Here is a 25,606-nt window from a genome sequence, read left to right as displayed (position 1 = left end):
GGCCAGGGATTGGCCTCAGGACAGCGTTCATAGTGTCCCGGGGCACACTGCCCACAGGGCGAACGAAAAAGGGCATGGCTCATATATGTTATAAAGATGAGTGACTTTTACTCTTTTAACAGTATATGAGTCTTAGGTAGAGTTCTATTAGGGAACTATTTAGAATTAAAGTGAGGAAAGGAAAGGTTTTATTTCACTACAATTTACAAGATTCAGTCAGGCTCTCTCTGCTCTGTGTTACCCACAATGCAACGTGAGTGATATGTAGTTTGTGACTTGGAGGGGCTGTCTGATGCTATGGACTGAAAGTTTGTGTCCCCCTAACATTCAGACTTCCCTGGTGGCTCAGACGGTAAAGCGCCTGTCTATAATGCAGGAGACCCGGGTTCGATCCCTGGGTCAGGAAGATCCCCTGGAGAAGGAAATGGCAATCCACTCCAGTACTATTGCCTGGAAAATCCCATGGACAGAGGAGCCTGGTAAGCTACAGTCCATGGGGTAGCAAAGAGTCGGGCACGACTGAAAGACTTAGTCTAGTCTAGTCTAACATTCATATGTTAAATCTTTTTGCCCAATATGATGGTATTAGGATGCTGGGCCTTTGGAAAGCAATTAGGTCATGAGGGAAGAGTCCTCAGGAAAGGCTTCGTGCCCTTGTTAAAAAGACCCTGAGAGTTCTGTTGTCCCTTCTCCCACGTGAAGACACAGGCAAGTATAAAAACCAGGAAGAGTGTTTTCATCAGATGTCAAATCTGATGGTGCTTTGATTGAACTTAGGCTCCAGAACTGTGAGAAATAAATTTTTGTTGTTTAAGTCATCTAGTCTAAAGCATTTTTGTTACAACAGCCTAAACAGAATAAGATGTTTGACTTGCAGAGGAAGTAGGCTTATACAGAAGTAACTACGCTATAATGTGATGAATAATATCTATAGAGTCAAATTCTATAGAGTCAAAACACTCTACTCTGCTTAAAGAGATGAGATGTTAAGAAAATATAGATTAAATCTGCTTTTAAGGTAAATCCTAATGAATAAGAAGGTGATTAGGTGTATTATAAAAGTTAAGCAGCGGGCTGGACATTCTAGGAGAAGGAATAACATGGATGAAGCAGAATACATAGAGCTCCATTATATTAATACAACCAGGAAGGTGTCTGAAATGAGAAGACAGATTAAAGTTTAACGTAACATAGGCGAGTTCCTGAGAACTGAAAGGGGATTTAGACAAGCATCCAATGAAGAGTGCTCAAGTTCCCAGAACAGAAAAAAAGACTGAATAAAGATTGAAAGTAATTTGAATAAAATGGGGACTTTAGTTAATAATATATCAATTTTGGTTAATTGTGGCAATTATATCATATTAATGTAAGAGTTTAATAATAAAGGTATTATTAATTATTATTAAGAAAACTCTCTATAACTATCTTCACAACTTTTCTGTAAACCTAAATCTATCCTTAAGTTTAAAAGTTTATTTTAAAAAACACTTTAAAATAAAATGCAATTAGGGGAGCCATAAATATTCAAGAGGCAGGGAGGAGAAGATGAAACAGCAAAAAGAAGAAAACAAACAGTGAGGATGTAAAAGAAGGCAGTGTCATTTCAAATGAAAGAAGCAAGACTTTTCATTGCTAATGGAGAGATTTAGGAGGATCACAAAGAATTGTGGAACTAGAATCCCTCTAAAAATGGCAATAGTGTTTGATCTGGAAGAACTAATTAAATTAGTAGAACACAACAGTCCTGGAAGACACTTTCATAGGAAGGAAGCTGTCTTCCCCAAGAGGGAAGTAAGACACAAAACACTCTTCTTGAAATTATGGGTCCCACAGGGAAATTATGGGTCCCAGTATTTCTCTTTATTCTGTTACATGGTAATGGAACAAGTCTTCATTATAGCTAAGGCATGTCATTTTATGCCATCTTTAATACCATACTCCCCAACCAGCCACAAAACTAGGGCTTTTTCGTTAAAAAGAACATGCCCGTATCCGATAATATCCACCATTAGTGAAAGTGTTAGTCACTCAGTCGTGTCCGACTCTGTGACCCCATGGACTGTAGGCTGCCAGGCTCTTCTGTCCGTGAAATTCCCCAGGCAAGAATAATGGAGTGGGTAGCCATTCCCTTCTCCAGTGGATCTTCCCGACCCAGGGATAGAACTCAGGTCTCTGGCATTGTAGGCAGATTTTTTTACCATCTGAGCCACCAGGGAAGCCCCCACCTGCCATTAGTAGTTAATTCCTTACATTCACCAGCACTCAATTGATTCCTACCCTTTCTCTGTATTTCTGTGATCAACCAATATAGCATTTCATTCTTGTGTAAATTTCCTCTCTCTCACTAAGAGTTTAAATTCAAGTTTAGGCTGAGCAACCATATCCTCCTTTTAGGAAAACAAAATGAAACAAAACATGGTTACCTACCTGGGTCTGTCTTCCAGCACATTCGATACAAACCCACCAGAACGAAGACTGAAAGTGTTATTACAATCAAAGCAATAACCATGGGCAAAATAATACCTAAAAAGTATTGGAGACATTGTCAGTTAGAGTGGGTATTGAATCTCATAACACATAGTTTATGAACTGAGAAAAAGCATGCATGCTTCCTTTCTTCTTTAAACACCATTCTATTAAAAACATTACATTTTAAGCAAAGAAGATATATCTGATTCATGGATTATGCTTTAGTTGTTATTTCTGATGTACCCACTTGATGTCAGTCTTGTAGCCTTTCTGAAATAAAACTCCAAATCTAAGGAAGACTCTCTTGGTGACTGAAGGAATGAGGAAATGGGAGACTGACCACACAGACGATGTCCCTTAGAACCAGACCCACATGCATGCTTTATATTCTTCGCTACTTTATATTGAGGCTACTAATGTATAGCTTGGATGAAGGGAGTCAAAAGCACAAACTTCTAATTAGAAGATGAAAAGTACTAGGGATATAATGTACAACTTGCTAAATATATTAATAATTAACACTGTTGTATGTTATATATTCACTGCTGTATGTATGAATATTCATTAGAAGGACTGATGCTGAAACTGAAGCTCCAACATTTTGGCCATCTGATGCAAAGCGCTGACGTATTAGAAAAGACCCTGATGCTGGGAAAGAGTGAAGGCAGGAGGAGAAGGGGATGACAGAGGACGAGATGGTTGGATGGCATCACTGACTCAAAGAACATGAGTTTGAGCAAGCTCTGAGAGATGGTGCAGGACAGGGAAGCCTGGCGTGCTGCAGTCCATGGGGTCACAAAGAGTCGGACACGACTAAGTGACTGAAAGACAACAACAAATGTTATATATGAAAGTTAAGAGAGTAACAAAGTCTTGAATTCTCATCACAATATTTTTATATTTCTTTAATTTTATATCTATATGAGATGATGGATGTTTACTATTGTGATAAGTTTTATGATGTAAGTACCGTTGAAGCTTATACACTGTTGTATGTCAATTGTATCTCGATAAAACTAAAAGAAAAAAAGATATATCTCTTACTGGTTCTATTGAAAATACTCTGGTCATAAAGCTGACTTCCTAAGAAAATCACAAATATCTTTCTGTAATAATATCTGAAAATTAGAACATAACTGAATATAAATGGATATTACAGTGCAACAACGTGGTCTAAGAAATATGTGTGTATTTATGAATATCTACTTGTGGGTGTGGGGCTGCTGCCATAGTAATTAGGGTGAGTTTTTCCTGTTCTTATTAATGGAGGGGTTTTGCTGTGTGTTTTAGAATTTGCCTTCTTTTCTGGCAGTGATTTCCCAGGTTAAAACAAGAGTGATGAAAGGAAAAAGCTGTCACAGGAATTTAAGCAGAGATACAGAAGTTACAGTTACTAGTCAGTTAGGTGTTCTCATCTACTTGCGTATGTAATGCTTATATTTATCAGGGGTTGAGAATAGCTCTCCAATTCATTTGTAGGGTGGGTTACACTTCACTGTTATGGTTAAATAATTGTTTTAAGCAGGTCTTGCTGGGTTCATAGTAGATCTTGCAGGCGGTCACTAGCGCTTCCTGAAATGAAGACGCCATGACACAGCAGCTCCATAAATGCGGTGCTGACTTCTTGAATGGGATGACTTTACCTAAACCTAAGACAATCTTTTTTCATCACAGCTGCATATAATATATTCATCTTATTCTTAATTTCCAGGGAAATTCATGAATATCCTCTCTATTCAGTGTTAGTATATACAGTATGTTATAAGATATATACATATATATATATATATGTTTTTGCTAAAATGGAGAATTTGTTAAAAGACTGTTTTTGACATTAAGATAAAGTTCTGTAAAGGTGAATTTTCATTTTTATGGAGATCTCTGCCTGTGCATTTTGGCTTATTTGAGGCTAGCCCCATCAATTCACCATGACCTCTGGTGGTAATTGCTTGGCACTAAGGTAAGGAAGGAGCCTGGTGGGCTGCAGTCCATGGGGTCGCTAAGAGTCGGACACGACTGAGCGACTTCACTTTCACTTTTCACTTTCATGCATTGGAGAAGGAAATGGCAACCCACTCCAGTGTTCTTGCCTGGAGAATCCCAGGGATGGGGGAGCCTGGTGGGCTGCCATCAATGGGGTCGCACAGAGTCAGGCACAACTGAAGCGACTTAGCAGCAGCAGCACAGCAGCAAAGTAAGGAAAAAAATGCTCAAAGTGTATTCTTTAAAACAAGATTCAATAGAAGAAAACTTTCAAAGCAGTTATATGGGATTATAATGGGATTGCAGATTAAGTAAAGTTGAGAAAAGGCTGTTTATAGTTGAATCCTTTCCCTTACTGGTGACATTCAAACATTCTGCAGATCTACTTACTGCATTGAATGAAGATATATGTGTTACTCACTGGAATAAGAAGGGCTGGTTATAGAAGCGCTTGCATTTTTTGCATTCTCAAGGCCTATTATTTTAAGAAAAAAAAATGTCAGCTTAGGTTAATGTGTGCCAGTCCTCATAAGCCTTCCTCACCTCCCCACTCTCTATTTAGGTAGCCTCTGTGATGGATAGGTATGAAGCTTCGAGTGAAAACATTTTATCTCATTCTGAAAGAGTCCTGTGTTATGACTCGAGATTGGTAGGGAGTTAATGTATACAGTCTGAAGAGTTTGGACACAAGCACATACCCGTGAAGCCATCCCCACAATCAAGGTAACAGACATAGCCATCCCCTCCAAAAGTCTCCTCATGCCCCCTTCCTTTCTGAGAATGTGCAGTCTGTTTTTCTATATCAGTTATATCTCAGTAGTCTGTTTTTTTAAATTGGTGACAGTTTCTTGGTGAGGAGTAGTCAACCAAAGCAAGCTTCCACTCATGCACACAGAATTCATACCTTGAGATGGGGAGATGTTTTCTGCAGTTGTAACTGATATTGAGGATAATGTAGTGGTTCTGAAAGATGATGCTTCTGGTGGTGAAGTGTTAACTGTAGGAAAACAATAAATCTAGAGTCAGAGTCAGATTATAGTATTTACTTTTCTTTCTGGATTTCTTTGCAGATTCAAAACGTTGGCATTTTGGATGATCTGTAAAAACCGTTTATCACTGAATAATGGGATACATACAACTGTACATTAAATCATGTGTTCTTCCTGTATAGATGATTAAATTTGGCATGACAAAGCCTGGGTGTTAGTATTATATCTTCAAGAACTGGCCAGAAATAAAACTTGAACAAGTTTCTCATTTTAGACTATAGCCCATATCACCTACTGTAAGAGGTGTAAGTCTCTTGAAAAGTGAAAGTTGAAAGTTAGTCACCCAGTCGTGTCCGACTCTTTGAGATCCCATGAACTGGGCCCACCAGGCTCCCCCGTCCATGGAATTCTCCAAGCAAGAGTACTGGAGTAGGTTGCCATTTCTTTCTCCAGGGGATCTTCCTGACTCAGGGATCGAACCTGGGTCTCCTGCATTGCAGGCAGATTCTTTACCATGTGAGCTACTGCTGCTGCTGCTGCTAAGTCTGAGCTACTAGGGAAGCCCTTAGTCGTGTCCAACTCTTTGTGACCCTATGGACTGTAGCCCACCAGGTTCCCTTGTCCATGGAATTCTCTAGGCAAGATACAAGATACTGGAGTAGGTTGCCCATTTCCTCCTCCAGGGGTTCTTCCTGACTGGGGAATCAAATCCCAGTCTCCTGCATTTCAGGCAGACTGTTTACTGTCTGAGCCACCAGGGGATGGGATGCAAATCAATGCAAAAGCATTCATCACATTTTAGATATTACAACTTTGAGTGATACTGATTTTTTTTTTATTATTATAAATACTTAAACTGGACAGAAATGCAGTTTATAGTGTTCTTTAGTGGTCAAGGAGAAAGACTGCAATGGAGGCTTTGACTGGAAGAACTGGGGGAAAAAATGATGGAAGATCCCTTCATTTTTATCTTGAAAGCTCAGCAGTGATTTATACTTGTTTGTTTTCTCCAGAGCGACTGCTGCTTAGATGCATGTCCACTGCTTTTTTTTTTCCATGGAAAATATTATTTTTAGATTGTTATTATTTGTTGGCTTAGGTGAGTATATGCCATCTTTCATCAGAATGACTCAAACAAAAAAATAATAAATAAAAATGTATTATTCAAAATTCATAAATCTCAATAAATTTCAAGGAAATATAGATAATTAAATGTTTTCTAAGTGTACAGCATTTATTCTCATGAATCTGTAATAAAATGTAATTTGTATCTGGAAAAGATTTTGAAAAATCATTGTATTTTTCTTCAAGTATGAAGTAGTATCTTTTAATCACACCTGTTTGCCTTGTCTCTATAGTGCATTGCACGTTCCTGGAGTGTGAGGGCCATCATTCCCACCATTCACATGGAGTTCTGACTACAGTGGGTATGCAATAAAGTATAACTGACTGCTCAGATGATGTAAGAGTCATCTAATTATGGCCCCTTAGGAATATGAAGATCATGTACAAGTACATAAAAGAAATAGATGTTGCCTGTGACTGCCTGGGATCTTTCTCTCTTTGCCACCCACAGCCCAGCACGCACTGCATGCTTATGCATTTCTGACATCCGTGGGGGAAGGAATATGAAGATCATGTACAAGTACATAAAAGAAATAGATGTTGCCTGTGACTGCCTGGGATCTTTCTCTCTTTGCCACCCACAGCCCAGCACGCACTGCATGCTTATGCATTTCTGACATCCGTGGGGGAAGAAAAATGTACAGTTCTTTCTATGCAAGAGATCTGTGGGAGGAAGCTAGATATATGCCCATAAGAACAAAGAAAAATGTCAGGCTAGTGCACTGAGCAGGCAGAAAAGGGGATTTTAAAGATAAGAGTAGGAAATAGCTGAAAGCTTGGTACTTAGCTGCTTTTACCAGTGTCAAGTGTTCTAGTAAAGATGAATGCTCTTTTGGTTGTGTTGGTAGAGAACAAGATGGCTGATTAAATAACCAAAGGCATTAATCCTCCTGGGATTTCCCAAGGATTAATTTTCAACACTCCACATTCTACCTTATTACCTTCTCATAGGCAGGCTAAGTGGTGGCTACAGTTCTGAGTATAATCTATCTGGATCAGATGAAACTCCAAGCTTTTCTACTTAAAATGTGTTGACGATCCAGTGCTGTTGGGAGAAGGCAATGGCACCCCACTCCAGTACTCTTGCCTGGAAAATCCCATGGATGGAGGAGCCTGGTGGGCTGCAGTCCATGGGGTCGCTAAGGGTTGGACACGACTGAGCGACTTCAATTTCACTTTCCACTTTCATGCATTGGAGAAGGAAATGGCAACCCACTCCAGTGTTCTTGCCTGGAGAATCCCATGGACGGAGAAGCCTGGTGGGCTGCAGTTCATGGGGTCACACAGAGTTGGACACAACTGAAGAGACTTAGTAGTAGTAGTAGTATCCAGTGCTGTTATTGCTAATGATCCACAGGTGGGCAATAGGGTTAACTCCTTTTTAAAAAATATTTATTTGGCACATGGCACAGGGGCTCAGTAGTTGCCCCACTCTGTGGCATGTGGGATTTTAGTTGGCAAACCAGGGATTAAACCCGAATCCCCTGCATTGGAAGGCAGATTCGCAACCACTAGACCATCACAGAAGTCCCTAGAATTAATATTTTTAAAAGGGGATATGTTGGCTCCTTGAATAAATATTTAATTTTTTTCTTATAACCACTACCTTTAGTTAAAAAATCAACACACACACACACACACACACACACACACACACACACATACTTCACCTATATTACACTGAATGACTTCTTGTGTTTTCTAAACTCTTACTTCTTTTTAAAAAATATTAGTCATGACCCACTTAAAGGGAATTAACTTATAATTTGAGAAACCCTGTCCATTAACATGAACACACTGATAAAATGACAGATCTTAGCTGAATTCATAAACTGTCAGTTTAATGTGATTCTTTCTGCAATTAAGACGGAGGGGGCCATGATACATGCAGAGCTGATGACTTCTGTGGATCTCACTGAGACTCTTATTATCCCACATTACTCCTAAAGCATTATCAGCACAGGAGGTACAAGAGACGTGCATTGGATGGATGAGAGCACGATTCTGAAGACTGAGTCCCTGGGCTCAAATGTGACTTGAGCACTTACTTGCTGTGGAATCTTAGGCAAGGCACTTCAACTCTGTGTCTGAGTTTCCACATCTAAAAAGTTGTTTAGGACAGACATCCTGGAATGTGAAGTCAAGTGGGCCTTAGAAAGCATCACTATGAACAAAGCTAGTGGAGGTAATGGAATTCCAGTTGAGCTATTTCAAATCCTGAAAGATGCTGCTGTGAAAGTGCTGCACTCAATATGCCAGCAAATTTGGAAAACTCAGCAGTGGCCACAGGACTGGAAAGGGTCAGTTTTCATTCCAGTCCCAAAGAAAGGCAATGCCAAAGAATGCTCAAACTACTGCACAATTGCGCTCATCTCACATGCTAGTAAAGTAATGCTCAAAATTCTCCAAGCCAGGCTTCAGCAATACATGAACCGTGAACTTCAAGATGTTCAAGCTGGTTTTAGAAAAGGCAGAGGAACCAGAGATCAAATTGCCAACATCTGCTGGATCATGGAAAAAGCAAGAGAGTTCCAGAAAAGCATCTATTTCTGCTTTATTGACTATGCCAAAGCCTTGACTGTGTGGATCAAAATAAATGTGGAAAATTCTTCAAGAGATGGGAATCCCATAGCATCTGACCTGCCCCTTGAGAAACCTATATGCAAGTCAGGAAGCAACAGTTCAAACTGGACATGGAACAACAGACTGGTTCCAAATAGGAAAAGGAATACGTCAAGGCTGTATATTGTCACCCTGCTTATTTAATTTATATGCAGAGTACATCATGAGAAACGCTGGACTGGAAGAAACACAAGCTGGAATCAAGATTGCCAGGAGAAATATCAATAACCTCAGATATGCAGATGACACCACCCTTATGGCAGAAAGTGAAGAGGAACTCAAAAGCCTCTTGATGAAAGTGAAAGAGGAGAGTGAAAAAGTTGGCTTAAAGCTCAACATTCAGAAAACGAAGATCATGGCATCCGGTCCCATCACTTCATGGGAAATAGATGGGGAAACAGTGGAAACAGTGTCAGACTTTATTTTTTTGGGCTCCAATATCACTGCAGATGGTGATTGCAGCCATGAAATTAAAAGACGCTCACTCCTTGGAAGGAAAGTTACGACCAACCTAGATAGCATATTCAAAAGCAGAGACATTACTTTGCCAACAAATGTCCGTCTAGTCAAGGCTATGGTTTTTCCTGTGGTCATGTATGGATGTGAGTGTTGGACTGTGAAGAAAGCTGAGTGCTGAAGAATTGATGCTTTTGAACTGTGGTGTTGGAGAAGACTCTCGAGAGTCCCTTGGACTGCAAGGAGATCCAACCAGTCCATTCTAAAGGCGATCAGTCCTGGGTGTTCATTGGAAGGACTGATGCTAAAGCTGAAACTCCAATACTTTGGCCACCTCATGCAATGAGTTAACTCATTGGAAAAGTCTCTGATGCTGGGAGGGATTGGGGGCAGGAGGAGAAGGGGACGACAGAGGATGAGATGGCTGGATGGCATCACCGACTCCATGGACATGAGTTTGAGTGAACTCTGCTGGTTGATGATGGACAGGGAGGCCTGGTGTGCTGCAATTCATGGGATTGCAAAGAGTTGGACACAACTGAGCTACTGAACTGAACTGACTGAAGTGAAAAAATATGAGTTTAAAAATACATGTACTCTAATCTTGCATTTGATAAAATATCAATATTAGTAATGTTACCAAAAATATAAAAATATGCAAGATATATATCAAATTGTTAAAAATTATTCTGAGAATAAGTGATAACATTTATGGAGTATTTTAACTGTTTACAATATTATATGCTTCTCTAAACCTAGGTTATTTTAAAAATATTTACTATGAGCATGTGCTATTTCTGTGATCAGAAAAATCAATAATAAAATTGGATTTCAAAATAAAACCATGGTGATTATAATTTTTCTTCATCATAGTGTTGTGAAAATTAAATGAGTAAAAATAAATTAAAATTCTTTAGAAGTGTTGATACTAATATGTTTATTATATATATAATTAATATAGAAGTCTGGGTAGCTCCTCTCGGCCGCCGTCCCTGCCTCGGAGAGAAGCTCTATACAGTCAAAAAAACAAGACCAGGAGCTGACTGTGGCTCAGATCATGAACTCCTTATTGCCAAATTCAGACTGAAATTGAAGAAAGTAGGGAAAACCACTAGACCATTCAGGTATGACCTAAATCATATCCCTTATGATTATACAGTGGAAGTGAGAAATAGATTTAAGGGCCTAGATCTGATAGATAGAGTGCCTGATGAACTATGGTTGGAGGTTCTTGACATTGTACAGGAGACAGGGTTCAAGACCATCCCCATGGAAAACAAATGCAAAAAAGCAAAATGGCTGTCTTGGGAGGCCTTACAAATAACCGTGAAAAGAAGAGAAGCGAAAAGCTAAGGAGAAAAGGAAAGATAAAATCATCTGAATGCAGAGTTCCAAAGAATAGCAAGAAGAGATAAGAAAGCCTTCCTCAGCGACCAATGCAAAGAAATAGAGGAAAACAACAGAATGGGAAAGACTAGAGATCTCGTCAAGACAATTAGAGATACCAAGGGAACATTTCATGCAAAGATGGGCTCGATAAAGGACAGAAATGGTATGGACCTAACAGAAGCAGAAGATATTAAGAAGAGGTGGCAAGAATACACAGAAGAACTATACAAAAAAGATCTTCACGACCCAGATAATCACGATGGTGTAATCACTGACCTAGAGCCAGACATCCTGGAATGTGAAGTCAAATGTACCTTAGAAAGCATCACTATGAACAAAGCTAGTGGAGGTGATAGAATTCCAGTTGAGCTATTTCAAATCCTGAAAGATGATGCTGTGAAAGTGCTGCACTCAATATGCCAGCAATTTGGAAAACTCAGCAGTGGCCACAGGACTGGAAAAGGTCAGTTTTCATTCCAGTCCCAAATAAAGGCAATGCCAAAGAATGCTCAAACTACTGCAAAATTGCACTCATCTCACATGCTAGTAAAGTAATGCTCAAAATTCTCCAAGCCAGGCTTCAGCAATAGGTGAACCGTGAACTTCCAAATGTCCAAGCTGGTTTTAGAAAAGGCAGAGGAACCAGAGATCAAAATGCCAACATCCTCTGGATCATGGAAAAAGCAAGAGAGTTCCAGAAAAACATCTATTTCTGCTTTCTTGACTATGCCAAAGCCTTTGACTGTGTGGATCACAATAAACTGTGGAAAATTCTTCAAGAGATGGGAATACCAGACCACCTGACCTGCCTCTTGAGAAATCTGAATGCAGGTCAGGAAGCAACAGTTAGAACTGGACATGGAACAACAGACTGGTTCCAAATAGGAAAAGGAGTACGTCAAGGCTGTATGTTGTCACCCTGCTTATTTAACTTATATGCAGAGTACATCATGAGAAACGCTGGACTGGAAGAAACACAAGCTGGAATCAAGATTGCCTGGAGAAATACCAATAACCTCAGATATGCAGATGACACCACCCTTATGGCAGAAAGTGAAGAGGAACTCAAAAGCCTCTTGATGAAAGTAAAAGTGGAGAGTGAAAAAATTGGCTTAAAGCTCAACATTTAGAAAACGAAGATCATGGCATCCAGTCCCATCACTTCATGGGAAATAGATGGGGAAACAGTGGAAACAGTGTCAGACTTTATTTTTGGAGGCTCCAAAATCACTGCAGATGATGATTGCAGCCATGAAATTAAAAGACGCTTACTCCTTGGAAGTAAAGTTACGACCAACCTAGATAGCATATTCAAAAGCAGAGACATTACTTTGCCAACAAAGGTCCGTCTAGTCAAGGCTATGGTTTTTCCTGTGGTCATGTATGGATGTGAGAGCTGGACTGTGAAGAAAGCTGAGCACCGAAGAATTGATGCTTTTGAACTGTGGTGTTGGAGAAGACTCTCGAGAGTCCCTTGGACTGCAAGGAGATCCAACCAGTCCATTCTGAAGGAGACCAGCCCTGGGATTTCTTTGGAAGGACTGATGCTAAAGCTGAAACTCCAGTACTTTGGCCACCTCATGCGAAGAGTTGACTCATTGGAAAAGACTCTGATGCTGGGAGGGATTGGGGGCAGGAGGAGAAGGGGACGACAGAGGATGAGATGGCTGGATGGCATCACTGACTCAATGGACATGAGTCTGAGTGAACTCCGGGAGTTGATGATGGACAGGGAGGCCTGGCGTGCTGCAATTCATGGGGTCACGAAGAGTCGGACACGACTGAGCGACTGAACTGAACTTAATATAGAAGTTTAATATACATGTTAATTTATATTATATTAATATATTACTTTATGAAAGTGAAAGTGTTAATTGCTCAGTGTTGTCCGACTCTTTGCAACCCTATGGGTTATAGTCAATAAGTCTCCTTTGTCCATGGAATTCTCCAGGCAAGAATACTGGAGTGGGTTGCCATTCTCTTCTCCAGGGTATCTTCCTGACCCAGGGATCAAACACAGGATTCTCCATTAGCAGGCAGATTCTTTACCATCTGAGCCACCAGGGAAGCCCATATTATTTTATAACAGTATAATAATATAATATTTATAGTATAAGTACAATTGTGATTAGGCACCTAGAAAGTTGTGACTTTCAAGCAAAGTCAATTTACCTAATTTTCTCAGATTTTCTAAGTATAAAAGTATATGACTCTGCAGACACTTAAATGTGAGTGTATGGTGCTCTTAGATGATATAAATTTGCTCTTAGACATTTACTTTTGTTGACTGTATTCAATATCAGATTATTGATATGTTATGACTTAAATTTAGTTTGCAAACTTCAAGCTAGAACTTGGAGCAGACTGTTTGAGGCAGAGACCCTTGGAACAAACTCTGTTGTAATAAAGAGACCTGCAAGTCTATTGTAATAATGCATATCCAAATTTACCCTATTGGCATCTGAGAATGGTACACATTTGGCTCTTGCCAGGTGGCACTAGTGGTAAAGAACCCATCTGACAATGCAGGAGACAAAAGAGATGCAGGTTCACTCCCTGGGTTGGGAAGATCCTCTGGAGGACAGCATGGCAATTCACTCCAGTATTCTCGTCTGGAGAATCCCATGGCCAGAGGAGCCTGGCGGGCTACAGTCCATATGGTTGCAAAGAGTTGGACACAACTGAAGCGACTTATTAGATAAATTATGGAAAGTTTTTAAGACAGAAGACCTTATTGCTGTCCCAGGGCTCTCTGGTGACTACGAGAATGCGCGTCATCAAAGTCGAACTACGGATAGTATAAATTTTGACTGAAGTTCTCCACTTGCTCTCTGAATTCCATCCTTGTGTTTTTACTAGTTTCATACTTCCTGCAGGCAGCTCCCAGCCAGTGATTGAGCCTGGCAAGGATATGAAAGCAATCCTCCCCCTGGGAACTGTGGACTTCTCTGAGGAGGGACTTGAGCTGGAGGAGTCCCTTATGGCTTTCTCGAACTTTTAATTTTAGTTAAGTAATGATATATAGCATAAGATGGATAAAATAGAAATAAGAAATTGAAGCAATGGCAAATGGAAGAAACAAATAAGCTCCTTCTAAGAGTTAATACCAAGCATCAATACGGTTGCTGATGTTGGCCGTAAGAATTGATTCTGAGCATCCTAACATTCAGGGAAGGAGAGCACGGTTTAGTCTAGGCTTTTGTTATAAGAGTGGAATATGATCTATTATATAAGTAAGTGGCACATCAGCAGTTCAGTCAATAAATGCTATGAGTATAGTTGGTCCCACCCTGTGTTTTGAGAGGCAGTATACTGACATGATCCCTGAGGTCACTTTTATTTTTTTAATGCTTTTCCTCTAATTTCATTTATTTATTTATGTTGACATATGTTTAATTTACAATGTTGTGTTAGTCTCAAGTGTACAGCACAGTGATTCAGTTATATACACATACAAACAAAATATATATATATATTCTTTCTCAGATTCTTTCCTATTACAGGTCATTACAAGATATTGTGTATAGTTCCCTGTGCTACACAGTAGGTCCTTGTTTCCCTATTTTATATATAGTACTGTCCAACCAGTCCATTCTGAAGGAGATCAGCCCTGGGATTTCTTTGGAAGGAATGATGCTGAAGCTGAAACTCCAGTACTTTGGCTACCTCATGCAAAGAGTTGACTCATTCAAAAAGACTCTGATGCTGGGAGGGATTGGGGGCAGGAGGAGAAGGGGACGACAGAGGATGAGATGGCTGGATGGCATCACTGACTTGATGGACGTGAGTCTGGATGAACTCCGGGAGTTGGTGATGGACAGGGAGGCCTGGTGTGCTGTGATTCATGGGGTCGCAAAGAGTCGGACACGACTGAGCGACTGAACTGAACTGAGTGTGTACATGTTAATCCCAAATTTCTAATTTACCTCTCCCCACACCCTTCATTAGTCCCTTTGGTAACCATAAGTTTGTTTCCTGTATATGTGACTCTACTTCTGTTCTGTAGATAAGTTCATTTGTATCTTTTTTTTTTTTTTTTTAGATTCTACATATACATTATACCATATGATATTTGTCTCTTTCTATCTGACTTACTTCACATAATATGATGATCCCTAGGTCCATCCATGTTTCGGTAAATGACATTGTTTCATTATTTTATGGTTGAGTAATATTCCATTGTATATATATTCCACATCTTCTGGAGCAAGCACTTCTTATACTGAAGAGCCTGACTTACTTTAAAAGAACAAAAATGTAAGCAAAGCTAAGCCTTGTTAGAGATGGGAAATATCTCTGCAACTATTCATAAATCATTAATTAGCATTTTAATAAGTTAGGATTTTGATGCTAAGAGTAGTAGGTAAAATTGGTGTGTGGTTTTGTTTTATGTCACTTATGTCAAGTTCTGATATCAGGGTTAAATTATATTCACAAAATACAGATTTCTTCTGTTCTTCTATTCTTGATTCTCTAAAATTATGTGGTACTTTTGTAGTCAGCTGTTCCTTTACCTGCATAGCCTGTATGTGATTCTCAGAAGTAACTCTTTCTCCCCTGGCCCGAGGTGACTTTTAGCTTTAAGATTTTAAGTCTCTTTTTTTCATCAGGGTTCCTTTTAAGCCAGATTTTGTCCTTGCTAGTCTGCATTTTCACCCTTAATGGAACACCTCATGTACTCAATGGGCAAAATATTTAAAGGAAACTTTCCCGCCTTTACATGATAAAAATTAATTTTTTCTCTCATCAGACCTTAACATTCTGACCTACTTGTATTCTTTAAGCTATGCAAAAACAATTTATCTCAAATTTCTTTCATTTTGCTTTGGGTCATCAGCATAACTAACCAGGGGTAACAGCACCCTGTAACCCAGTAGTAACCATGACTAGAGATTTGTTTACTTTAAGTAACCATAGAAATATATGTAGAAGGAGGACATATTTTATTTTGTGATTTAATATAGTTATTATATTCCAGAAAATTATATACATATACAAAGAATAAATGGACCATGCTAATTACTTCCATACACACTAACTTACCTTATTCTTAAACATTTTTATTCTGTACTGTAAACAGAGATACTGTGGCTCACAGAGATGAGGTAACACATCTGACAAGAAGTGGAAGAGCTAAGACATAAGGCAAGCATGACTCAAAACCCTTTCCGTTTCCTTTCCATAAAGCCATGCAACCAAGAGATTTTAAGTGAGTTGAGTTCATCTTTTACTTGCTAATGGCATAATTAGCAATGAGATTAATGAAATTTTTGCAGCATTCTGAAAGTTTTAGACTATTCTCATCTCTCTCCCCAAATATATACATTGTCTTACCTTAAATTCACAATTTGGATAATATGACCAGAAAACATCGAGAAGCTTTTTCATATGTAACTAGGAAGTCAAGAATACCTGGAGTAACAGGCAAATTTGTCCTTGGAATACAGAATGAAGCAGGGCAAAGGCTAATAGAGTTTTGCCAAGAGAATGCACTGGTCATAGCAAACACCCTCTTCCAACAATACAAGAGAAGACTCTACACATGGACATCACCAGATGGTCAACACCAAAATCAGACTGATTATATTCTTTGCATCCAAAGATGGAGAAGCTCTATACAGTCAGCAAAAACAAGACTGGGAGCTGACTGTGGCTCAGATCATGAACTCCTTATTGCCAAATTCAGACTTAAAATGAAGAAGGTAGGGAAAATCACTAGACCATTCAGGTATGACCTAAATCAAATCTTTTATGATTATACAGTGGAAGTGAGAAATAGATTTAATGGATTAGATCTGATAGACAGAGTGCCTGAAGAACTATGGATGGAGGTTTGTAACACTGTACAGGAGACAGGGATCAAGAACATCCCCAAGAAAAAGAAGGGCAAAAAAGCAAATGGCTGTCTGAGGAGGCCTTACAAATAGCTGTGAAAAGAAGAGAAGTGAAAAACAAAGGAGAAAAGTAAAGATATACCCACTTGAATGCAGATTTCCAAAGAATAGCAAGAAGAGAGAAGAAAGCCTTCCTCTGTGATCAGTGCAAAGAAACAGAGGAAGACAATAGAATGGGAAAGACTAGAGATATCTTCAAGAAAATTAGAGATACCAAGGGAACATTTCATGCAAAGATGGGCTCGATAAAGGACAGAAATGGTATGGACTTAACAGAAGCAGAAGATACTAAGAACAGGTGGCAAGAATACACAGAAGAACTGTACAAAAAAGATCTTCATGACCCAGATAATCACGATGGTGTGATCACTCACCTAGAGCCAGACATCCTGGAATGTGAAGTCAAGTGGGCCTTAGAAAGCATCACTATGAACAAAGCTAGTGGAGGTGATGGAATTCCAGTTGAGCTATTTCAAATCCTAAAAGATGATTCTGTAAAATGCTGCACTCAATATGCCAGCAAATTTGAAAAACTCAGCAGTGGCCACAGGACTGGAAAAGGTCAGTTTTCATTCCAGTACCAAAGAAAGGCAATGCCAAATAATGCTCAAACAACTGCACAATTGCACTCATTTCACATGCTAGCAAAGTAATGCTCAAAATTTTCGAGCCAGGCTTCAACAGTACGTGAAACATGAAATTCCAGATGTTCAAGCTGGTTTTAGAAAAGGCAGAGGAACCAGAGATCAAATTGCCAACATCCATTGGATCACTAAAAAAACCGAGTTCCGAAAAATATTAACTTCTGCTTTATTGACTATGCCAAAGCCTTTGACTGTGTGGATCACAACAAACTGTGGAAAATTCTCCAAGAGATGGGAATACCAGACTGCCTGACCTGCCTCTTGAGAAATCTGTATGCAGGTCAGAAAACAACGGTTAGAACTGGACATGGAACAACAGACTGGTTCCAAATAGGAAAAGGAGTATGTCAAGGCTGTATATTGTCACCCTGCTTATTTAACTTATATGCAGAATACATCATGCAAAATGAAGTACAAGCTAGAATCAAGATTGACGGGAGAAATATCAATAACCTCAGATTCACAGGTAACACCACCCTTATGGCAGAAAATGAAGAACTAAAGAGCATCTACATGAAAGTGAAAGTGGAGAGTGAAAAAGTTGGCTTAAAGCTCAACATTCAGAAAATGAAGATCATGGCATCTGGTCCTATCACTTCATGGCAAATAAATGGGGAAACAATGGAAACAGTGTCAGACTTTATTTTTGGGGGCTCCAAAATCACTGCAGATGATGACTGAAGCCATGAAATTAAAAAATGCTTGCTCCTTGGAAGAAAAGCTATTACCAGCCTAGACAGCATATTATAAAGCAGAGACATTACTTTGCCAAAAAAAGTTCATCTAGTCCATGCTATGGTTTTTCCAGTAGTGATGTATGGATGTGAGAGTTGGACTGTAAAGATGAGCGTGGAAGAATTGATGCTTTTGAACTGTGGTTGTTGGAGAAGACTCTTGAGAGTCCCTTAGACTGCAAAGATATCCAACCAGTCCATCCTAAAGGAAATTAGTCCTGAATATTCACTGGAAGGAAGGACTGATGTTGAAGCTGAAACTCCAATAATTTGGCCACCTAATGTGAAGAACTGACTCATTTTAAAAGACTCTAATGCTGGGGAAAATTGAAGGCAGGAGGAGAAGGGGACAACAAAGGATGAGATGGTTGGATGGCATCACTGACTCAATGGACATGAGTTTGAGCAAGCTCTGCGAGTTGATGATGGACAGGGAATCCTGGCATGCTGCAGTCCATGGGGTCGTGAAGAGTCAGACATGACTGAGCGACTTCACTTTCACTTTTCACTTTCATTCATTGGAGAAGGAAATGGCAACCCACTCCAGTGTTCTTGCCTGGAGAATCCCAAGGATGGCAGAGCCTGGTGGGCTGCCATCTATGGGGTCGCACAGAGTTGGACACGACTGAAGCGACTTAGCAGCAGTATCACCTATTTCAATTTATTCTCCAATCAAGAGGTTTCTTTATACCAAGAGAAACTAAACCTCTCTTTCTTCAGTGGCCAGACCAGACTCTGCAGAAACATACAAGGAGACAGAGAGAATTCTTCCTAATGTATTAATAGAGAGCACATTGTAGAGTTTAGTGGAGGAGCTCACATCCTTAGCAATATTGTTGAAAAGTGTTGGTTCTTAAAGTGAGTACTGGCTAGCCAATCAGTTGAGATTGAGGTTTTTGTTTGTTAGTTTGTTTTTCAGTTGTTCTGGGTTTTCCTTGCTGCTCTCAGACTTTCTCTAGTTGTGGTGAGAGGAGGATAATCTTTGTTGTGATGCAGAGGCTTCTGATAGAGGTGGCTTCTCTTGTTACAGAGCACAGGCTCTAGGTGCAGGCTTCCAAAGTCACGGCTCATGGGCTCCAGAGCCCAGGCTCAGTGGTTGTGGCATATGGGATTTAGTTCCTTCATAGTATGTGGAATCCTCCAGGACCAAGGATCAAACCTGTGCCCCTGCTTTGGCAGGTGGGTTCTTATTCACTGCGCCACCATGGAAGTCCAAGATTGTGAGTTTTTATGACCATTCAGTGTAGACTAGAGAGTCTCAAGAACAGGGTTGAGCACTTCTCAGAGACTTATCAGATCCTTGAACCAGAGGAGAAACCACTTAGCCATACCTAGATTTATACGTTCATATAAATTTCCCAAGTGGAAGCTTATGCCAGGCCCTAAGCTAATTTCTATTTCTCATTCCATAACTGAGTTATTTTTTCACAACTAATTTTTAAACATCATAGAATTTCCAAGTAACTAAAACAACTCAGGATATCATTTACTATGGCTATATTTCTAGTTTGAGTACATTCTAACTGAACTGTTGAGTACATTCTAACTGAACTGTTACTAACTGAACAATAGTATCAAGATTCTGTCATTCAAAGTTAGAATATTCAGGTAAGTAATCCTCTGTATAAAATAGTTCATGTTTCACATTATATGAATTTACCAGTAACCAACTCCAGGCATTGCATAAGAATGCCTGTGCTTGTTCATTCAAGCATGATGAATGAACCACGACAGAGAATCCTCCTTTCCAAAGGCCAGTAGTCAGTTTTGATGGCAGTTGTCTGTACTAGCTTCTGATTTTCCATAAAAAAGTTAATGTCTAAAAAACAACCGAGGTCCTGAAACACAGTTGAGAAATGAAAGATGTGTACAACAAGATTTTTCGCAAGCTGTGCTGGTCACAATGAGAATGCTGTGATGATTAATTTTTTGTGTTGACTTGGCTATGGGGTTCTCAGATATTTGATATGGTTGTTTAGTCACAAAGTTTTACCTGACTCTTTGTGACCCCATGGACTGTAGCCCAACAGGCTCTTCTGTCCATGGAATTTCCCAGGCAAGAATACTGGAGCAGGTTGCCATTTCCTTCTCCAGGGGATTTTTCCCAACCCAGGGATTGAACTTGCCTCTCAGGTATTGGTCAAGCATTATTCTGGGTGTGCCTGTGAATGTGTTTTTGGATGAGATTAATATTCAAATCAGTAGATGAGTGAAATATATTACCTCCATTAGGGTGGCTCTCATCCAATCAGTTGGAGGCCTGTACGGGGTCGCAAAGAGATGGACATGACTGAGCATGCACACACGCAAACCGAAAGGCTTCCCGGAGTAAGAAGGAATTCTTTCTGCCTGATTGCCTTGAGCTGGGATATCAGTGTTTCCGTGCCTTTGAACTGAGCTATTGTCTCCTCTTGGATCTTGAGCTTGCCAGCTTTCAGCCTGGAACTTACAGCATCTGCTCTTCTGGTCTCAGCACTTTGGACTGGGCCTAGAACTGCACATGCACTCTCCCTGCTTCTGGACCTCGTTTGCCAACTGAGGTCTCAAGACTTCTCAGACTCTGTAATGCGTTGAGCCAATTCTTTATAATACATCTCTTTAGAGATTTCCATATGTTTATATAAATACATATTTATATATGTATATTCTCTTTGTTCTGCTTCTCTGGAAAACCTGGACAAATATAGTTGTATTTTCAGGAAATTAAGGGCAAATGGTTTATTCCTTTCCCAATATATTGAGGCACATTGGTCCATTTTTCTTTGAGCTGAGATCTCTTACAAAGAAATCAAAAGGTTAATTTTCAAGGACAAGTTATTAGCTCTGCCTGCCTGTCGGAAAATGATAAGGCTAAAAAAAGTGAATTCTATCATTGCTTTAAATTGTTGTAATGGCCACATAATGTCTGCATATATCTCCAGGGAATAAACAGTCTTTCATCGCTTTTTAGTGGGTCTTTCAATATCCTCATTAGCTCTGAACTCAGAGCTAAAAAATCAAGTAGGCACAAAAATCTGGGAGCTAGAAGACCACTTTTTTCATGAAACCATTTCTCGTCTTTCTTAAACTGCTTTTATCTCACCCAGTGTATGCTACCACAGATAAAGGGGAAAAAAATTCTTTCCCTCCTCTGATCCTAATATAAGGTTATCTGAGGCTTATCACTGACACATCACTTTATACCTATATGACTGCTGGAGTTATTATAGTTATTTATTATATTGACTAGTCTTTAGTAACCCTTCATGGCAGGCTCCATGTATCACTCAAAATCTTAGCTAGTGCTATATGTGATGGAACAGAACAAAGATTGAATGCCTCGGTTAGCAGTGATTGGTTGAATATATCCTTCTGTATATTTAGCAGGGGATTATACTAAACTTGGAATCTTACCAGGTATGTTACAGTGGGCAGTTGAAATTTTACTCTCCCACATGTTTTAGATATTGGGTATGAATTCTTCTTCATGCTTAGCATTACTAAACACAGCTGTCCATTCATACAACCTTTGCTCTATTGAATGAAATGAATGGACATGTCTTCTGACCTTGATCAATCATGTCCATCTAACTGTGACTACCTTTCTTGTATGTTTATTATATAAAATTGAATGTCATATCTACATATAGAAAAGAAAAAGAAAGTATTAGTTGTTCAGTTGTGTCTGACTCTTTGCAACCCCATTGACTATAGCCTGCTAGGCTCCTCTGTCCATGGATTTCTCCATGTAAGAATACTGGAATGGATATACATTTCCTTCTCCAGGGAATCTTCCCAACTCAGGCATTGAACCTGGGTCCACTGCCTTGCAGGCAGATTCTTTACCATGTGAGCCAACAGAGAAGTCCATATCTACATATAATTGCTTATAATTCACATTTTATATACAGTTGCCTTATTCTGAATTCCAAAAAAAGATCCTACATAAAACAATTACCAATTTCTACACCCTTAACAATAATTTTTGAAGAGAGTGGTAAAAACATAATTTTTCATGGAAATTGAAGCCAGATGCATTATATGAAAGAAAATATCAAATGTGAGAGCTATGAATGTTCTAGTCAAAGATTAAATGTGTATTCAGTTGAGTTCAGTTCAGTTCAGTCACTCAGTCGTGTCCGACTCTTTGCAACCCCATGAATCACAGCACGCCAGGCCTCCCTGTCCATCACCAACTCCCAGAGTTCACTCAGGCTCACGTCCATTGAGTCGGTGATGCCATCCAGCCATCTCATCCTCTGTCGTCCCCTTCTCCTCCTGCCCCCAATCCCTCCCAGCATCAGAGTCTTTTCCAATGAGTCAACTCTTCGCATCAGGTGGCCAAAGTACTGGAGTTTCAGCTTTAGCATCATTCATTCCAAAGAAATCCCAGGGCTGATCTCCTTCAGAATGGACTGGTTGGATCTCCTTGCAGTCCAAAGGACTCTCAAAAGTCTTCTCCAACACCACAGTTCAAAAACATCAATTCTTCGGTGCTCAGCCTTCTTCACAGTCCAACTCTCACAGCCATACATGACCACTGGAAAAACCATAGCCTTGACTAGACAGACCTTTCTTAGCAAAGTAATGTCTCTGCTTTCCAATATGCTATCTAGGTTGGTTATAACTTTCCTTCCAAGGAGTAAGCGTCTTTTAATTTCATGTCTGCAGTCATGATCTGCAGTGATTTTGGAGCCCCAAAAAATAAAGTCAGCCACTGTTTCCACTGTTTCCCCATCTATTACCCATGAAGTTATCAGACCAGATGCCATGATCTTTGTTTTCTGAATGTTGAGCTTTAAGCCCACTTTTTCACTCTCCACTTTCACTTTCATCAAGAGGCTTTTTAGTTCTTCTTCACTTTCTGCCATAAAGGTGGTGTCATCTGCATAGCTGAGGTGATTGATATTTCTCCTGGCAATCTTGATTCCAGATAGTGCTTCTTCCAGCCCAGCGTTTCTCATGATGTACTCTGCATATAAGGTAAATAAGCAGGGTGACAATATACAGCCTTGACGTACTCCTTTTCCTATTTGGAACCAGTCTGTTGTTCCATGTCCAGTTCTAACTGTTGCTTCCTGACCTGCATTCAGATTTCTCAAGAGGCAGGTCAGGTGGTCTGGGATTTCCATCTCTTTCAGAATTTTCCACAGTTTATTGTGATCCACAAAGTCAAAGGCTTTGGCATAGTCAGTAAAGCAGAAATAGATGTTTTTCTGGAACTCTCTTGCTTTTTCCATGATCCAGCGGATGTTGACAATTTGATCTCTGGTTCCTCTGCCTTTTCTAAAACCAGCTTGAACATCAGGAAGTTCACGGTTCACATATTGCTGAAGCCTGGCTTGGAGAATTTTGAGCATTACTTTACTAGCATGTGAGATGAGTTCAATTGTGCGGTAGTTGGAGCATTCTTTGGCATTGCCTTTCTTTGGGATTGGAATGAAAACTGACCTTTTCCAGTCCTGTGGCCACTGCTGAGTTTTCCAAATTGCTGGCATATTGAATGCAGCACTTTCACAGCATCATCTTTCAGGATTTGGAATAGCTCAACTGGAATTCCATCACCTCCACTAGCTTTGTTCATAGTGATGCTTTTTAAGGCCCACTTGACTTCACATTCCAGGATGTCTGGCTCTAGGTCAGTGATCACACAATCGAGATTATCTGGGTCGTGAAGATCTTTTTTGTACAGTTCTTCTGTGTATTCTTGCCACCTCTTCTTAATATCTTCTGCTTCTGTTAAGTCCATACTATTTCTGTCCTTTATCGAGCCCATCTTTGCATGAAGTGTTCCCTTGGTATCTCTGATTTTCTTGAAGAGATTTCTAGTCTTTCCCATTCTGTTGTTTTCCTCTATTTCTTTGCATTGATCACTGAGGAAGGCTTTCTTATCTCTTCTTGCTATTCTTTGGAACTCTGCATTCAGATGTTTATATCTTTCCTTTTCTCCTTTGCTTTTCACTTCTCTTCTTTTCACAGCCATTTGTAAGGCCTCCCCAGACAGCTATTTTGCTTTTTTGCATTTCTTTTCCATGGGGATGGTCTTGATCCCTGTCTCCTGTACAATGTCACGAACCTCAGTCTATAGTTCATCAGGCACTCTATCTATCAGATCTAGGCCCTTAAATCTATTTCTCACTTCTACTGTATAATCATAAGGGATTTTATTTAGGTCATACCTGAATGGTCTAGTGGTTTTCCCTACTTTCTTCATTTTAAGTCTGAATTTGGCAATAAGGAGTTCATGATCTGAGGCACAGTCAGCTCCTGGTCTTATTTTTGCTGACTGTATAGAGCTTCTCCATCTTTGGCTGCAAAGAATATAATCAATCTGATTTTGGTGTTGACCATCTGGTGATGTTCATGTGTAGAGTCTTCTCTTGTGTTTGTTGGAAGAGGGTGTTTGCTATGACCAGTGCATTTTCTTGGCAAGACTCTATTATCCTTTGCCCTGCTTCATTCCGTATTCCAAGGCCAAATTTGCCTGTTACTCCAGGTGTTTCTTGACTGCCTACTTTTGCATTCCAGTCCCCTATAATGAAAACGACATCTTTTTTGGGTGTTAGTTCTAAAAGGTCTTGTAGGTCTTCATAGAACCGTTCAACTGCAGCTTCTTCAGCGTTACTGGTTGGGGCATAGACTTGGATTACTGTGATATCGAATGGTTTGCCTTGGAAACGAACAGAGATCATTCTGTCGTTTTTGAGATTGCATCCAAGTACTGCATTTTGGACTCTTTTGTTGACCATGATGGCTACTCCATTTCTTCTGAGGGATTCCTGCCCGCAGTAGTAGATATAATGGTCATCTGAGTTAAATTCTCCCCTTCCAGTCCATTTTAGTTTGCTGATTCCTAGAATGCCGACATTCACTCTTGCCATCTCTTGTTTGACCACTTCCAATTTGCCTTGATTCATGGACCTGACATTCCTGGTTCCTATGCAATATTGCTCTTTACAGCATCGGACCTTGCTTCTATCACCAGTCACATCCACAACTGGGTATTGTTTTTGCTTTGGCTCCATCCCTTCATTCTTTCTGGAGTTATTTCTCCACTGATCTCCAGTAGCATATTGGGCACCTACTGACCTGGGGAGTTCCTCTTTCAGTATCCTATCATTTTGCCTTTTCATACTGTTCATGGGGTTCTCAAGGCAAGAATACTGAAGTGGTTTGCCATTCCCTTCTCCAGTGGACCACAGTCTGTCAACATTACCTAAACATTTACCTCAACATTACCTAAAAGAAAAATACTAATTATTTTAAGGAAGATGGGGGATATTTGTTAATTTTTTTTGAGTGAACCTGGATTTAGGCTTTAG

General features: G+C 39.8%; 1 protein-coding gene and 1 non-coding gene across 4 annotated transcripts in view; one reads left to right on the top strand and one right to left on the bottom strand.

Moving 5' to 3' along the window:
- The window catches only part of EMCN (endomucin), a 122,201-nt gene that overhangs the window by 18,635 nt on the left and 77,960 nt on the right, over window positions 1-25,606 (bottom strand). For 2 of the 3 annotated variants that reach the window (XM_025290383.3, XM_025290384.3), the window contains exons 6-8: window positions 5,357-5,449; window positions 4,874-4,927; window positions 2,428-2,523 (exon numbers count right to left, since the gene is read on the bottom strand). In XM_025290383.3, the coding sequence (XP_025146168.3) occupies window positions 2,428-2,523; window positions 4,874-4,927; window positions 5,357-5,449 (243 nt within the window). The remainder of the gene's footprint in view (window positions 1-2,427; window positions 2,524-4,873; window positions 4,928-5,356; window positions 5,450-25,606) is intronic. The other variant, XM_025290386.3, reaches the window with a different exon arrangement.
- Window positions 335-407, top strand: TRNAY-AUA. The gene has a single exon. It is a non-coding gene; the product is annotated as a tRNA-Tyr (tRNA).

The sequence above is a fragment of the Bubalus bubalis genome, chromosome 7 (genome assembly GCF_019923935.1).
Source record: "Bubalus bubalis isolate 160015118507 breed Murrah chromosome 7, NDDB_SH_1, whole genome shotgun sequence".
Classification (NCBI taxonomy): domain Eukaryota; kingdom Metazoa; phylum Chordata; class Mammalia; order Artiodactyla; family Bovidae; genus Bubalus; species Bubalus bubalis.
Note: the sequence above shows the minus strand (reverse complement) of the source record. Positions and strands in the feature narration are given on the sequence as shown.